General features: G+C 49.4%; 1 protein-coding gene across 1 annotated transcript in view; it reads right to left on the bottom strand.

Moving 5' to 3' along the window:
- ttbk1a (tau tubulin kinase 1a) overlaps positions 1 to 17,053 on the bottom strand; it is a 74,307-nt gene that overhangs the window by 38,850 nt on the left and 18,404 nt on the right. Inside the window, exon 7 of the mRNA XM_056280073.1 lies at positions 1,046 to 1,111. Coding sequence (XP_056136048.1) covers positions 1,046 to 1,111 — 66 coding nt within the window. The remainder of the gene's footprint in view (positions 1 to 1,045; positions 1,112 to 17,053) is intronic.

The raw sequence follows: 17,053 nt of genomic DNA, 5'->3' as shown, positions 1-17,053 counted from the left end.
CTAACACAGAAAACTTAGCTGTTAAGGAATGAGTGGTTTGATGGTTAACATGTCAATTCATCCAAACTACATGAAGGAAGGTGTGAATGGCGGTGACGTCAGAGAGCTCCCAACATTTTCACAGGCGAGCCCAACACTCAGTTTTTACTGACGTCAGTCCTGATGGGATAGTCTCGTGGAACAAAACGTCCAAACACCTCAAGATCATAAACCACCAACATGATTTCAGATGTTTAAATAAAACTCTGTTGAGTTTTCCCATAAACCCAGCAGAAGAAACCAACGAAGAAGATACATTCAGAGTGGGCTGACTAAACACATGAACACATACAGCGTGAAGACAAACACTGGATGACCGACGTCCTTCACTGATTCAGTCGACGCACAAACCGCTGGAAACAGAAGTTGTGTCTAGAGTATTTGTTTGATTCTGTTTGTTTCACTTAAAGTGTCTAACGAAATGTTGTTGTTAAAGAGTCTGGAATTCAAAAAAGACACGGTACACCAACCAACATGTCATGTGACTGAACATGGAGGACGGCAAGAGGACACATGATGTTCATAGGCAGCTGTTCATATGGGGAGGGGTCTGCAAAAGGTCACCGGGTATCTCCATCTTAACCAGACTCATTCTGTTACACATCACACATGCACGTCCCTTTTACCGTCTGTTGCCGTCTGTTACCATCTGTTACGGTCTGTTACTGTCGGTTACCATGTGTTACTGTCTGTTACGGTCTGTTACTGTGTTACATTTGTTGCCGTCTGTTACCATCTGTTACGGTCTGTTACTGTCAGTTACCATGAGTTACGGTCTGTTACTGTGTGTTACATTTGTTGCCGTCTGTTACCATCTGTTACTGTCTGTCTGTTACCGTCTGTTACCATCTGTTACTGTGTTACATCTGTTAGTGTCTGTTACCGTCTGCAGCCAGTGGAGACTTTACATCTCAGTGGGACTTACCTGTATAAATATGGAGTCAGTGAAAATAAATGAAACTACAGTTTCCTGATAAACTGGATGGACGTGGTCACTCTTACTCACCTTGTTTTTGTGAGCATTGACCGATGCATAGCGGACAGTCCCTCGAAAACCCGCCACCGTCCTCGGCTGGAGAGAAAACAAGGAGAGAAAATGAAGTGAAATCTGCTGTTTTCTCTCTTTCCAGCTCATTTGTTTCTAACGGGTCACACACCAGAGGAGCAACAGAGCGTGCAGCAGAACAACTGGAACGTTTGGCATAAATCACATCCTGTTTACAAAAAGTATTTCACCTCATTCTCAAGCACCAAGTTTAGCTCAGGGCAAAGTTAATTCTCCCCGCGAACCTGTCAGAGTTACTCACTGATATCACTGACATCTTCTGTAGTTTCTTCATAAATCAAGTCGCCTGAGTCACATAAACTGAAACAAAACTGCGTCAGACCTAAATTACAGCTTATAACCTACTCTCACCACAATGCTATGATATGATCTATCTATCTATCTATCTATCTATCTATCTATCTATCTATCTATCTATCTATCTATCTATCTATCTATCTATCTATCTATCTATCTATCTATCTATCTATCTATCTGTCTGTCTGTCGTCTATCTATCTATCCATCTATCTATCTATCTATCTATCTATCTATCTATCTATCTATCTATCTATCTATCTATCTATCTATCTATCTATCTATCTATCTATCTATCTATCTATCTATCTATCTGTCTGTCTATGTAGCTGTCTGTCTGTCTGTCTGTCTGTCTGTCTGTCTGTCTGTCTGTCTATCCTAACATAAACTCTGGGCTGTCTTACTGTAAAGCGGCCTGCACACCGGACTCTAACCCGGGTCTCAGGTGATGTGACAGTAATTGTAATGTGAACTGGAGTAAACCACATTTAAATCCCAGTGTAATGTGTCCAAGCTGGTCTGAGAATGGACTGGGACGGTCCAAACCATGAGAGACCACCTGAAGCCCCCCCTGCAGATGTTACAGCAGTTCTCCTTGCTGCTACAGCGACCTCTTTAGATGAACCAGGGTAAATTATGACCACATGACATGAGAAGAAACAAATAATGAGACACACAAGTCTCTGTGTTTGCTGCTAGTCTGAGTCTTCACGGAGAAGTGGGGATGAGTGCTAACCGGGACTGGGACATACTGGGACATACTGGGACATAATGGGACAGACTGGGACAGACTGGCACCAAGGCTGGTTCTGGAGGATGAATATCAGGGTAAAGGTGCTGTTACTGATTCTTTGCCAGGTTTTTCCCGGTTGTGTAATCAGTGTGTTCTTGCATGTTGGTGAGCAGCAGTTGTGTGTGTCTGTGTGAGCGTACGCAGACGACATGAATTCGTTTTGCCTTTACCCTCATGCCGTCTGTCTGCTCTGCCAGCTGACTGTTACTGGCTGCAGCGGGCACAAACCACCCGTCAGACAGACAACCGGTGCGGCGGTGGCGACACACAAGCTAAAGAACCTGGCTGAGCACCCTCTGCTGCTGTGGAGGACCGCCCACTTCCTGCTGAAACCATGGCGCCGGAGCTGACGGACAAGTGGGAGGGAGGGGGCATGCGGGTCAAAATCATAAGTCCAAAGGAACTGCAAGATAAACAAAGAAACCACTGAAAAATGAAAGGATGAAAAAATAAACATGTCAAACCAAAACACAACGACAACAAAAACAAAGCAACACAAGACATGTTCAAACAGCACAGAAGTGACGGCTCGCCACCGTGTGAACGCCTGCTCTTCCACACTCGGGCTGAGCTGTTGTGGAACCTGGCCGGGTCCAAACAGAAACAGAGCAGCATGGCGCCGGCTTTGCACCAGTCACATTTTCAGGTGTTTATGAGGTGAAAGATGAATCGAGTAGAGGAGTGCACTGAGCAGCGTGCGGGTCTCCGCCCGCCGTAGCTTGGTGTTCTGACCTGGCGACAAACCCTATATCGCCGACCAGCTGAAGGGAATACACATGCACGGACAGGAAAACCAGTGTTCTTCCTGCCGTCACGAGAGTGTCTTTATGCTCGCTCAATAATGCAGGTGAGAACATCTCGGGCACCAGCACCAGGGTGGTGCAGCCTTCTGTGAGGTCACTGAGACTCCTGCACAGCTGGAGTCTCACAGTGACCTCACAGTCCCAAGCTGACTGAACAGGAAATACGGGGGGAAAGGTTGTTAATATGCAGCTCTCAAGCTCAGAAAATCTACCTAAAAAAAAAAAGCCCCCTCTCCCCCCGTTTTCTCCCCAAATTTACCTGGCCAATCACCCTATTTTCAGAGCTACCCCAGTCGCTGCTCCACCCCCTCTGCTGATCCAGGGAGGGGGCTGCAGACTACCACATGCCTCCTCCCATACATGTGGAGTCACCAGCCGCTTCTTTTCACTGACAGTGACGAGTTTCACCAGGGGGACGTAGCACGTGGGAGGATCACGCTATTCCCCCCAGTTCCCCCTCCCCCCTGAACAGGCGCCATGGCCGACCAGAGGAGGCGCTAGTGCAGCGACCAGGACACATACACACATTCAGCTTCCCACCCGCAGACACGGCCAATTGTGTCTGTAGGGACGTCCGACCAAGCCGGAGGAAACATGGGGATTTGAACCGGCGATCCCCATGTTGGTAGGCAACGGAATAGACCGCCACACTACCCGGACGCCCAGGATGAGACGTTTGACCAATTCCTCACTGATCTGCGGCTCCTGCTGTGAAACTATGAGTATAAGAGCATTAGGTGGACGGGGTCACACGAGACAGTATCACTGAGGTTGTTGAGGGAAGAAGGTTGATGCTGGAGAGGTGTATTGACACATATAGGAGTGTACTAAGAACCAAATGCTGAGCTTTACAAAGGCAGATAACAGTGCAGAGGAAAGCAACACAGGAGGGTGAATGGTGTCACACCTGGGAGGGAATACAGGGAGGATCACTGCAGCAAGGAGAGAGGGGGAAATTAGAGCAAGACGAGGGCAAACAAGCAGCAGTAACTATGAAAGAGATAATGTTGCCGACTGCCAGTTCTGTGGACAAACACATCTCAGACGAAGCTGTTCAGCGTATGGCAAGACACAGCACTGCAAAACAGCACATCACTTTGCAAGGGTGTGCCAGAAATGAAGTTCAACAAGCGAGGGGCTCTGACAGCGGCACAAATCTGACTGTTTCTGCTGCCTCCAGTCGAACCGCGGATGAGGCTTGGCATGTAAAACTACATATTAATGGGCCCCAAGGGCAGTTCACAATAGACACCGCAGAACAGGCTAACACAATCCCTAAAAAACCTGCAAGAAAGGTAGACAAAACATACCCTTTTCACATCAAATCTCCCAAAAGGCCCTTATCAGGGTCTGGTGGGAACAGGATACCCATAACAGGAAAATGTGAACTTCCTACTACTACTTTCGGCTGCTCCCGTTAGGGGGCGCCGCAGCGGATCATCCGTTTCCATCTCTTCCTGTCCTCTGCATCTTCCTCTGTCACACCAGCCACCTGCATGTCCTCCCTCACCACATCCATAAACCTCCTCTTTGGCCTTCCTCTTCTCCTCTTCCCTGGCAGCTCCATATTCAGCATCCTTCTCCCAGTATACCCAGCATCTCTCCTCCACACATGTCCAAGCCATCTCAATCTTGCCTTTCTTGCTTTGTCTCCAAACCGTCCAACCTGAGCTGTCCCTCTAATATAATAGTGTCTAATCCTGTCTTTCTTCATCACTCCCAATGAAAACCTTATCATCTTCACCTCTGCCACCTCCAGCTCCTCCTCCTGTCTTTTCATCAGTGCTACTGTCTCCAAACCATACAGCATAGCTGGTCTCACTACCATCTTGTAAACCTTCCCTTTAACTCTTGCTGGTACCCTTCTGTCACAAATCACTCCTGACACTCTTCTCCACCCACTCAAAGTTGTGAACTCAGAAACCGCCGAGCCCATACGAGGACTAGAGGACTGTGTACGGATGAGACCATATGAGGACTAGAGGACTGTGTATGGATGAGACCATACGAGGACTAGAGGACTGTGTATGGATGAAACCATACGAGGACTAGAGGACTGTGTACGGATGAGACCATACGAGGACTAGAGGACTGTGTACGGATGAGACCATACGAGGACTAGAGGACTGTGTATGGATGAGACCATACGAGGACTAGAGGACTGTGTACGGATGAGACCACACGAGGACTAGAGGACTGTGTACGGATGAGACCACACGAGGACTAGAGGACTGTGTATGGATGAGACCATACGAGGACTAGAGGACGGTGTATGGATGAGACCATACGAGGACTAGAGGACTGTGTACGGATGAGACCATACGAGGACTAGAGGACTGTGTACGGATGAGACCACACGAGGACTAGAGGACTGTGTACGGATGAGACCATATGAGGACTAGAGGACTGTGTATGGATGAGACCACACGAGGACTAAAGGACTGCATATGGATGAGTCTAGTGAAACCCATAAGGAGTGTGGAGACATCAGACAGCAGCTCTGCCATAAAGGAGGAATACTAAGATGTGTTGGAGGGACTGGGCCGTCTTGAAGAGCCACACCACATACACATTAAACCAGATGCCACTCCTGTTGTTCGTGCCCCACGCAAAGCTCCAGTAACGCTCGTGGACAGGCTCTAAAATGAACTACAGGCTCAAAAGGGAACTACATGCTCTAAAAGGAACTACAGGCTCAAAAAGGAACTACATGCTCAAAAAGGAACTACAGGCTCTAAAATGAACTACAGGCTCTAAAAGGAACTACAGGCTCAAAAAGGAACTACAGGCTCTAAAATGAACTACTGGCTCTAAAAGGAACTACAGGCTCAAAAATGAACTACTGGCTCTAAAAGGAACTACAGGCTCAAAAATGAACTACAGGCTCTAAAAGGAACTACAGGCTCTAAAATGAACTACTGGCTCTAAAAGGAACTACAGGCTCTATAATGAACTACTGGCTCTAAAAGGAACTACAGGCCCAAAAAATGAACTGCAGGCTCTAAAAGGAACTACAGGCTCTAAAATGAACTACTGGCTCTAAAAGGAACTACAGGCTCTATAATGAACTACAGGCTCAAAAAGGAACTACAGGCTCTGAAAGGAACTACAGGCTCTATAATGAACTACAGGCTCAAAATTAACTACAGGCTCAAAAAGGAACTACAGGCTCTAAAAGGAACTACAGGCTCAAAAGGAACTACGGGCTCTAAAATGAACTACAGGCTCAAAAAAGAATTACAGGCTCAAAAAGGAACTACAAAGAATGGGAAAACTGAATGTAATTGCAAAGGCGGACAAACCAACAAAATGAGGGCATCTGGATGGCATGGTGGTCTCTTCCGTTGCTTAACAACATGGGGATTGCCGGTTCAAATCCCCGTGTTACCTTGGTCGGGCGTCCCGACAGAAACAATTGGCTGTGTCTGCAGGTGGGAAGCCAGATGTGGGTATGTGTCCTGGTCGCTGCACTAGCGCCTCCTCTGTTCGGTCAGGGCGCTTGTTTGGGGGGGGCACTGGAGGGAACAACGTGATCCTCCCACGCGCTATGTCCCCCTGGTGAAACTCCTCATTGTCAGGTGAAAAGAAGTGGCTGGTGACTCCACATGTATCGGAGGAAGCATGTAGTAGTCTGCAGCCCTCCCTGGATCAGCAGAGGCAGTGGAGCAGCGACCGGGATGGCTTGGAAGAGTGGGGCAACTGGCCGGATAAAATTGGGGGTGGGGGTGTAATGATATGTCAAGTGTGACATCTACTGGGGAAGGAGGGGAAAAATAGATGCCGTTTTTTTAAAAGATGTAATTTTTATTTATCTTTTTTAATATTTATTCTATTGTGGTGAGCCGGCGTGGAAGAATGAATAAAGAAGCAGAGATCTCTTTTTAATCGCAACTCCCATGCCCCATACACCACACGACCCTGGGAGTGCTCTTTTATTTACACGTCAGCCAGAACAGACAACAACACAACGATTTTTCCCCTTATGTCGCAACTGGCAACGTCAACCTAAGTCGACGTCAATCTAAGTCACGGTCCATCAGTCAGTAACAGTACTCTACCCAGTCCGAGTCAAACCCCCAAACAACAACACGTCCCAAAACGAACAGAACACCCGAATACGCAAAAATATAACACAATCAACAGCAATCCCAACTCGAACATTAACAGTCCCATTAGTCCTTGTACTTCCCCAGCGCAGCTTAGCTGACAGTCAGAGTGACCGTCTCCCCCGATGGTTACATAGCCCCCACCTGAGGGGTCAGTCGCTCTCGACGACCCCATCACCCAATCCATAGTCCCCCAAATGTCCAGGGTGCTGCCGCTGGCAAACAGACTGCCCAAACTACCTTGTGTCATAGGCCCTCTTCAACCGCACTCCGGAGCCAGCCCGGGCCTGGTGGGTGCAGGAGTTGCAGAAATGTATGTGCAGCTCCACGTCTCGTCGATAGCCAGGCCAGTGGACCCGCCCCCTGAGGCGGTGGAGGGTCTTGGCGTTCCCATAGTGCCCCACCCCCACTGAGCCATGGACCATCTGGAGAATCTTGGGACGCAGCACACAGGGCACCAATACCTGCAGGAGGTCATTCCCTTGTCCAGGAGCTTGACACCTCCGGTACACCAACCTGTCATGGAGCTCAAAGTTGCCCCATTGAGAGTGGTAGGCCTTCATCTTGGACCCCAGCGCTGAAACCTCTGTCCACTCAAGGTGCTGCCCTGTCTCCAGCCAGCCCCTAACCAGTGCAAGAGACATGTCTGCCTCCTGCTGCTGCCTTGGTTGATGTGTGGTCAATGGGAATCACCTCTCTTCATTGCTGGCGGTCTGGATGGCCACCACTGTCGGCATCATCTGGCCCAGTTCCTCCTGCTGCTGACAGCAGTGGCACTCCAATGCTGCACCGGACTTTGAGCCTGCTGAGCGGCAGCTGCTCGGCAACTGGCTCGCCAGTCCCTGAGCCTGCTCCTCCCCCAGTCGGACCGGAGCACCACAGTCTTCATGCCGAGGGTGATGGCTGCCTCCGACACGTTAACATGGGCTCCCCAGCAGGTCAGCAGGTCCAGGCATGACGATGCACGGGTCTTGGATACTGGTGAGCCAGAACTCGTGCACCAGCTCCCGGTCTCCAGCCCAGACTTGAAGTGACTTCTTCCTTCTCATGCAAGCCTTTTCTCCTGTCACCGTTATCAGCTGGGTGTTGGTTGGTGACCATGCCACTGAGAGTGGGATGGTGGTGCCCTGGAGGATGCCACGTTGCACCAGGGAAATGGTAGACCCCGTGTCTACCAGTGCCAGGCAGGAACGACTGTCAAGTTGGCAGTCCAGACACAGTCTGGTGTGATTTAGGTGGCCAACCAGCGTGCATCCGCCTTGAAGGGGGGCTGGAGACTGGAGTGGTGGTCCCATCGCTAGGCCACTCCACTGTCATTTCCCCGCCGGCCAGGTGACTGGCTGGCTTTTGGCGCCGGTGCTGGCCAATCACGAGCTAGGTGAGAAGGCTCATCACTCCGGTAACAGCAGTCAGTCGGCTGGGGTGGACGTCGCCTGGATGTTGGAGGCCATCGCCGAGACTGCTGTGGTGGAAGCTGAACTTTGTAGACCTCTTCCTCTTCACTGTAGTTGACATGCAGCTGGAGAGTGGGGGGGGCCTTCTGCTGGGTAAGCTGCATGGAGAGTGCCATTTTGGCCTGTTCAGCTTCGCAGAGCGCTTCACTGAGGGACTGGGGCGTGGCGAGGCGAACATGCTGGGGCAACAGGAAAGCATGGAAGGCCAGCTCCTCTTGGGCAGCTATGTTGAACTGCAGGTAACCGTGTTGGGTGCATAGCTGCACATCTGCGACGAAGAGACCCAGGTTCTCTCCCTCTTGGTGGCAGTGGCTTGCTAGCTGTTCCCTGCTCTAGTCAGTGAAGGGTCATTGCCCGAATTGTCTCTCCAGTGCCATGGTCAGGGCTTGCAGGTCCGGCTGCTCTGCTGCGGCTAAGTTGAGGAGCACCTGCAAAGCCTTTCCCTCCAACACCGAGCTAGGTGGATGGCAGCGTCCTCGTTGCTCCATCCACTGTGCCATGCCGCTAATTGGACTTGCAAGAGGTACGGCTCTAGCTCTGTCATCCCTTTGTTATTGGGCAGCTTGGTCAATGTACTATGCACAGCATCCCTCCCACTTGCCATGGTGCAACTGGTGGTGGCGGGCAGCAGGTGTTCCTCGTTGCTGGTCCTCTTGGCCTCTAGGGGGCGATCGGTGGTGGCAGACAGCCAGAGTTCCCCTGTATTGGCCCTCCTGGTCTCTAGGGGTTAGTGGGGCCACAGTGAACTGGAGCCATAGGCTGGAAAACTTCCATCTCTGGCGAGCTCCGTCTTTTGCCACGCCAGGTTTTCCAAGTGACAGCGGGTCTGCTCAATATCCCGCTCCAGTCTCTGGATCTCCCTCTTGATTCTTCAGCGCAATCCCACTTCTGACACCAATGTGGCAAGCTGGCGTGGAAGAAGAAGTTGTGAGGCAGAGATCTCTTTTTAATCACAGCTCATATGCCCCATACACTGCACGACCCTGGAAGTGCTCTTTTAATTACATCAGCCAGAACAGACAGAAATGCAATGATCCCCCCGCCCCTCAAGTCGCAACTGGCAATGTCAGTCCAAGTCATGGTCCTAAAGTCAGTCCGTCAGTAACAGTCCTCTACCCAGTCCAAGTTAAATCCCCAAACAACAACACATACCAACATGAATAGAACGCCTGAACACGCAAAAATATAATACAATCGACAACAATCCCAACTCAAACATTAACAGCCCCGAGTCTTTGCACTCCCCCTGTGCAGCTCCGCCAACAGTCAGAGCGACCACCTCCCCAGGTCGCTACATTTTATTTATTCATTTATTTTTTGATTGACCTTCCCCATGGGTGCTCAACCTTTTAGGTGGGTGCTTGAGCACCAGAGCACCCATGGGATCGGCGCCTATCATAACAACAGCCTGAAAAGCCATGATGATAAGTAGCTGGCTGCCAACAACTGTGGCACAGTGCAACAGTAAACAGTGCTAGGCGTCTGGTTAGTGTAAAGGTCTATTCTGTTGCCTACCAACACAGGGATTGCCGGTTCAAATAACTCGTGTTACCTCCAGCTTGGTCGGGCGTCCCTACAGAAGCAATTGGCCATGTCTGCAGGTGGGAAGCCGGATGTGGGTATGTGTCCTGGTTGCTGCACCAGCGCCTCCTCTGGTCAGTCGGGGTGCCTGTTCAGTGGGGAGGGGGAAATGGGAGGAATAGCGTGATGCTCCCATGCGCCATGTCCCCCTGGTGAAACTCCTCACTCTCAGGTGAAAAGAAGCAGCTGGTGAATCCACATGTATCGGAGGAGGCATGTGGTAGTCTGCAGCCCTCCCCGGATCGTCAGAGCGGGTGGAGCAGAGACCGGGACGGCTCGGAAGAGTGGGGTGATTGGCCGAATACAACTGGGAGAAAAAGAAAAGAAAGAAGAAAAAAATCCCCCCCCCCAAAAAAGTAAACAATGCTAGAGGGCGGTGCTTTTGTTATCAACTCAAGACAAGCGCGTCAGCAGTTAAAGAACCTTCAAGTGGGCAGCCCTGTTGTAATGGAAATGCAAATCCCGGCCGTGCTGGGCTGATGCACCAAGTCAATTCCAAGTGAAGCCAAGCCAGCACATGTATGGAAAGGTGGCTTTTCGTTGCCCAATCTGACCCAACCGTAGATGTGAGTCGCGCATGCGCAGTTGACTCAAAGCAGGCAGTGATGGAAAGCAGTGTTGGTTGAGCGAGCTAGAAAGTGAACGAAGAGAGCAAGCCACAAGAGCAAGAGCAAATGTTTTTGGAAGGTTTTTGATCACCGCAACTAGCGATTAGCGAGCAGCAGTATGGTTTCATGCCACGAAAGAGCACCACAGATGTGATGTTTGCTTTGAGAATGTTGATGGAGAAGTATAGAGAAGGCCAGAAAGAGTTGCATTGTGTCTTTGTGGATTTAGAGAAAGCATACGACAGGGTGCCGAGAGAGGAGATGTGGTATTGTATGAGGACGTCAGGAGTTGCAGGGAAGTATGTAGGAGTGGTGCAGGATATGTATGAGGGAAGTGTGACAGTGGTGAGGTGTGTGGTTGGAATGACAGATGGGTTCAAGGTGGAGGTGGGATTATATCAAGGATCGGCTCTGAGCCCTTTCTTGTTTGCAGTGGTGATGGACAGGTTGATAGACGAGATCAGGCAGGAGTCTCCATGGACGATGATGTTCGCGGATGACATTGTGATCTGTAGTGAGAGTAGGGTGCAGGTGGAGGAGAGCCTGGAGAGGTGGAGGTATGGACTGGAGAGAAGAGGAATGAAAGTCAGTAGGAGCAAGACGGAATACCTATGTGTGAATGAGAGAGAGGACAGTGGAATGGTGAGGATGCAGGAATAGAGGTGACGAAGGCGTATGAGTTTAAATACTTGGGGTCATTTGTTCAAAGTAATGGGGAGTGCAGAAGAGAGGTAAAAAAGAGAGTGAAGGCAGGGTGGAGTGGGCGGAGAAGAGTGTCAGGAGTGATGTGTGACAGAAGGGTACCAGCAAGAGTTAAAGGGAAGGTTTACAAGATGGTAGTGAGACCAGCTATGTTGTATGGTTTGGAGACAGTGGCACTGACGAAAAGACAGGAGGAGGAGCTGGAGGTGGCAGAGGTGAAGATGATAAGATTTTCATTGGGAGTGATGAAGAAGGACAGGATTAGGAACGATTATATTAGAGGGACAGCTCAGGTTGGACGGTTTGGAGACAAAGCAAGAGAGACAAGATGGAGATGGTATGGACATGTGTGGAGGAGAGACACTGGGTATATTGGGAGAAGGATGCTGAATATGGAGCTGCCAGGGAAGAGGAGAAGAGGAAGGCCAAAGAGGAGGTTTATGGATGTGGTGAGGGAGGACATGCAGGTGGCTGGTGTGACAGAGGAAGATGCAGAGGACAGGAAGAGATGGAAAGAGATGATCTGCTGCAGCGCCCCCTAACGGGAGCAACTGAAAGTAGTAGTAGTAGTAGTAGTAGTTGTAGTAGTAGTAGTATTTGTAGTAGTAGTAGTAATAGTAGTAGTAATAGTATTAGTAGTAGTAGTAGTAATTAATCACCACAACTGCGAGAGGTTCTTCATCATACAGTCATAACTGTCCACAAAAAAATTTTAGGCTAAAAGGGCCAGTAGTTTGTGAGACTAGCCCCACACACACACACACACACACGTGACCAAATGCATAGTCCCCTCCAGGCCTAAGCCTGGTGGGGACTATGATAAGGTGTCCATTTCTATCAGTCCATTCAGATGGGGCTATTTTAAGACATTGTTAAAACGCCGTGCAGGAGAAGAGAGAGAACACATGACAGCTTCACATCCTGGGATGAGAAGCAGCAAATATAGCAGGCAGCTCCCTGAAGGAGGCACAGTGTGACGCTACCACACAAAATGGGAGGCTGGCGTGCTTGGCGTAACCCGGACAGTTTCCTGTACTTGCGGCTGACTGCGTGCAACAAAACATTTCTATTTATTCCACTCAGATGATTTATTCAGAGTCTGGGGGGAGGCTCCTGCACTGCACTCTGCAGCTACCCGCTAAACACCGCATGTTTGCAGCTAGCAGCCATGTGAAGGTGACAGCCTGGGGGAGGGGGGAGGGGCGTAGATAAACAGGGAGAGAGAGAGGAGAGTGAAAAGAGTAGAGGAGACGGGGGGATGAAGAGGAGGAAAAGATGCAGAAGTGAGTCCAAAGAGAGAGAGAGAGATTGCTAGAGTGAGGCACTCATCACAGATCAATGAACTGAAGCTGAGTCAGCTGCACCCACTAGAGAGAGAGAGAGAGAGAGAGAGAGAGAGAGAGAGAGAGAGAGAGAGAGAGAGAGAGAGAGAGAGAGAGAGAGAGAGAGAACGATAGAGACAGCAAGAGAGAGAGCAAGAGAGATACTCGCTCGCCCACTGACGCATGAAATCATCAAATATTCATCTGGCTGTACTGCACTGGGAGTTCCAAGGCAACATCAGGACCGACCCGGAGAGAGAGAGACACTCACAGACACACATTACAGAATTACTGAACATATTATGAATGTGAAGACTTCGGCCTGAGACCGTCTGTCTTTCCCTCGCACAAACCCTGTCAGGCGCCCGTGTCTGTGTGCACGTGAGCGTGCACGTCACAGCGCGCACACATCAGTAAACATGCGTGGGACATGTGCTGCATGGGATGGAGAAAAAATCCACAGAGGACAACAAGGTCAACAGACAGTGAGTTTGTCTGTTTATGACCGTAGCAGATGACACCATCCTGTCAGTGAACATGGGTAAAAAGTCCAACATCCGAATTACAGTGGGAAAACAAGAAAATCAAAATAGGACAAAATACAATTTTTAAAGGGCCCTAAAACAAAAAAAGAATGATGGGGTGGAGAGAGAGAGAGTGAGACAGGAGAGAGAGAGGCAGAGAGAGAGAGAACGAGCGACAGAGACAGAGAGAGCGAGAGAGTGAGCAAGACAGAGAGACAGACAGAGAGAAAGACAGAGGCAGAGAGAGCGAGAGTGAGAGACAGACAGCCAGACAGACAGACAAACAGACAGACAGGCACAGAGACAGAAACAGAGAGAGCGAGAAAGACCGACAGACAGACAGACGGAGAGAGCGAGAGAGAGCGAGACAGACAGACAGAGAGAGCGAGAGAGTGAGAGAGAGCGAGACAGACAGACAGACAGAGAGAGACAGAGAGAGCGAGAGAGTGAGCAAGACAGACAGAGAGAAAGACAGTGGCAGAGAGAGCGAGAGTGAGAGACACAGACAGACAGACACAGACAGACAGACAGGCACAGAGACAGAAACAGAGAGAGCGAGAACGACCGACAGACAGACAGAGTGAGAGAGTGAGAGAGAGCGAGACAGACAGACAGACAGACAGACAGACAGACAGACAGAGAGAGAGAGCGAGAGAGTGAGAGAGAGCAAGACAGACAGACAGACAGAGAGAGACAGAGAGAGTGAGAAAGACAGACAGAGACAGACAGACAGAGAGAGTGAGAGAGAGAGACAGACAGACAGCGAGAGTGAGAGAGACAGACAGACAGAGAGAGACAGAGAGAGAGAGACAGAGAGAGTGAGAGAGACAGAGAGACAGACAAATAGAGAGCCCGGTTCCAGTTGGGTTTTTGATTTACATCACTAGGATGGTGGACTAATGAGACGCTCTGCTGACCTCGTTTAAAAGCTTCTTACTGATCCAACACTGACCTCCTCCTCACTGTTAACTTTACCAGCAGGCGTCTCAGTTAAAGCTTAAATAATGTCCACTGACGCAGAAACCCAGCTAACACGCAACGACGACACGTGAACTGCTCCGCACAGCTAGCTCAACTGCTGCTGAGCATGCATGAGCACGCCGCATGGCTGCTGATCCTGGACCAGCCCTGTTCTGAATGTTCTCCATCTCCAGTGATCCTGGACCAGCCCTGTTCTGAATGTTCTCCATCTCCAGTGATCCTGGACCAGCCCTGTTCTGAATGTTCTCTATCTCCAGTGATCTTGGACCAACCCTGTTTTTAATGTTCTCCATCTCCAGTGATCCTGGACCAGCCCTGTTCTGAATGTTCTCCATCTCCAGTGATCCTGGACCAGCCCTGTTCTGAATGTTCTCCATCTCCAGTGATCCTGGACCAGCCCTGTTCTGAATGTTCTCCATCTCCAGTGATCCTGGATCAGCCCTGTTCTGAATGTTCTCCATCTCCAGTGATCCTGGACCAGCCCTGTTCTAAATGTTCTCCATCTCCAGTGATCCTGGACCAGCCCTGTTCTGAATGTTCTCCATCTCCAGTGATCCTGGACCAGCCCTTTTCTGAATGTTCTCTATCTCCAGTGATCTTGGACCAACCCTGTTTTTAATGTTCTCCATCTCCAGTGATCCTGGACCAGCCCTGTTCTAAATGTTCTCCATCTCCGGTGATCTTGGACCAGCCCTGTTTTTAATGTTCTCCATCTCCATCTCCAGTGATCCTGGACCAGCCCTGTTCTGAACATCTGTTATCTCAACTGACCCTGGACCAGCCCTGTTCTGAATGTTCTCCATCTCCAATGATCCTGGACCAGCCAGCCCTGTTCTGAATATTCTCCATCTCCAATGATCCTGAACCACCCAGCCCTGTTCTGAATGTTCTCTATCTCCAATGATCCTGGACCAGCCATGTTCTGAATGTTCTCTATCTCCAATGACCCTGGACCAGCCCTGATCTGAATGTTCTCCATCTCCAATGGTCCTGGACCAGCCCTGTTCTGAACGTTCTCTACCTCCAATGATCCCGGACCTGCCCTGTTCTGAATGTTCTCCATCTCCAATGATCCTGAACCAGCCAGCTCTGTTCTGAATGTTCTCTATCTCCAATGATCCTGGACCAGCCATGTTCTGAATGTTCTCCATCTCCAATGATCCTGAACCACCCAGCCCTGTTCTGAATGTTCTCTATCTCCAATGATCCTGGACCAGCCATGTTCTGAATGTTCTCTATCTCCAATGACCCTGGACCAGCCCTGATCTGAATGTTCTCCATCTCCAATGGTCCTGGACCAGCCCTGTTCTGAACGTTCTCTACCTCCAATGATCCCGGACCTGCCCTGTTCTGAATGTTCTCCATCTCCAATGATCCTGGACCAGCCAGCTCTGTTCTGAATGTTCTCTATCTCCAATGATCCTGGACCAGCCATGTTCTGAATGTTCTCTATCTCCAATGACCCTGGACCAGCCCTGATCTGAATGTTCTCTATCTCCAATGGTCCTGGACCAGCCCTGTTCTGAACGTTCTCTACCTCCAATGATCCCGGACCAGCCCTGTTCTGAATGTTCTCTATCTCCAAGAAGTGAGAGATCTGATGCTAGATCTGTATTTACAAGTTCAGATGTTTATCTGCTGCTAAGCAGTTTATGCTACACCAAACCTGTTTTTCCCTGGTGTGTCACTGACAAAGTACTCATTCTAAGTACACAGTATCAGACACACAACATAGTACCACAGTATATACTGATACACATGGTACACAGACAACAGTACCTCTAACAGACTAGTATAGTACCACAGTACATACTGATACACATGGTACACAGACAACAGTGCCTCTAACAGTACTAACATAGTACCACAGTACATACTGATAAACATGGTACAGACAACAGTACCTCTAACAGTATTAACATATTACCACAGTACATACTGATACACATGGTACCCAGACAACAGTACCTCTAACAGTACTACCATAGTACCACAGTACATACTAATACACATGGTACACAGACAACAGTACCGCTAACAGACTAACATAGTACCACAGTACATACTGATACAAATGGTACACAGTTGGAGTATTCTCCTAACAGTCAGGTCATCTCCAGAAGTGTAGTTTTAGCAATCTATTGAACTAAAGTCCTCCACAGCATCATCCCCACCCAGTCTGTCTGTCTGCAAACATGTGGAATGCATATAGAACATTAGACTGTTGCTAATGTTCTATATGCATTCTAGGTGTTTGCAGATAGATAGATAGATAGATAGATAGACAGATAGACAGATAGATACACACACTATATGTACAAAAGTATTGGGACAGCTGGCCATTACACCTACAGGAGCTTTTATGACATCTCATTCTAAATCCATAGGCATTAATATGGAGCTGGTCCCCCCTTTGCAGCTATAACAGCTTCCACTCTTCTGGGAAGGCTTTCCACAAGATTTTAGAGTGTGTCTGTGGGAATTTTTGCCCATTCATCCAGAAGAGCATTTGTGAGGTCAGGCACTGATGTTGGATGAGAAGACCTGACTCGCAATCTCCGTTCTAGTTCATCCCAAAGGCGTTCGATGGGGTTGAGGTCAGTGCTTTGTGCAGGCCAGTCAAGTTCTTCCACACCAAACTCACCCAACCATGTCTTAATGGACCTTGCTTTGTGCACTGGGGCACAGTCATGCTGGAACGGAAAGGGGCCCTCCCCAAACTGTTCCCACAAAGTAGGAAGCATAGAATTTTCCAAAATGTCTTGGTATGCTGAAGCA

The sequence above is a fragment of the Lampris incognitus genome, chromosome 5, assembly GCF_029633865.1.
Source record: "Lampris incognitus isolate fLamInc1 chromosome 5, fLamInc1.hap2, whole genome shotgun sequence".
In the NCBI taxonomy this organism is placed as follows: Eukaryota; Metazoa; Chordata; class Actinopteri; order Lampriformes; family Lampridae; genus Lampris; species Lampris incognitus.
The sequence above is the reverse complement of the archived record's forward strand: the minus strand, read 5'-3'. Positions and strand labels throughout refer to the sequence as shown.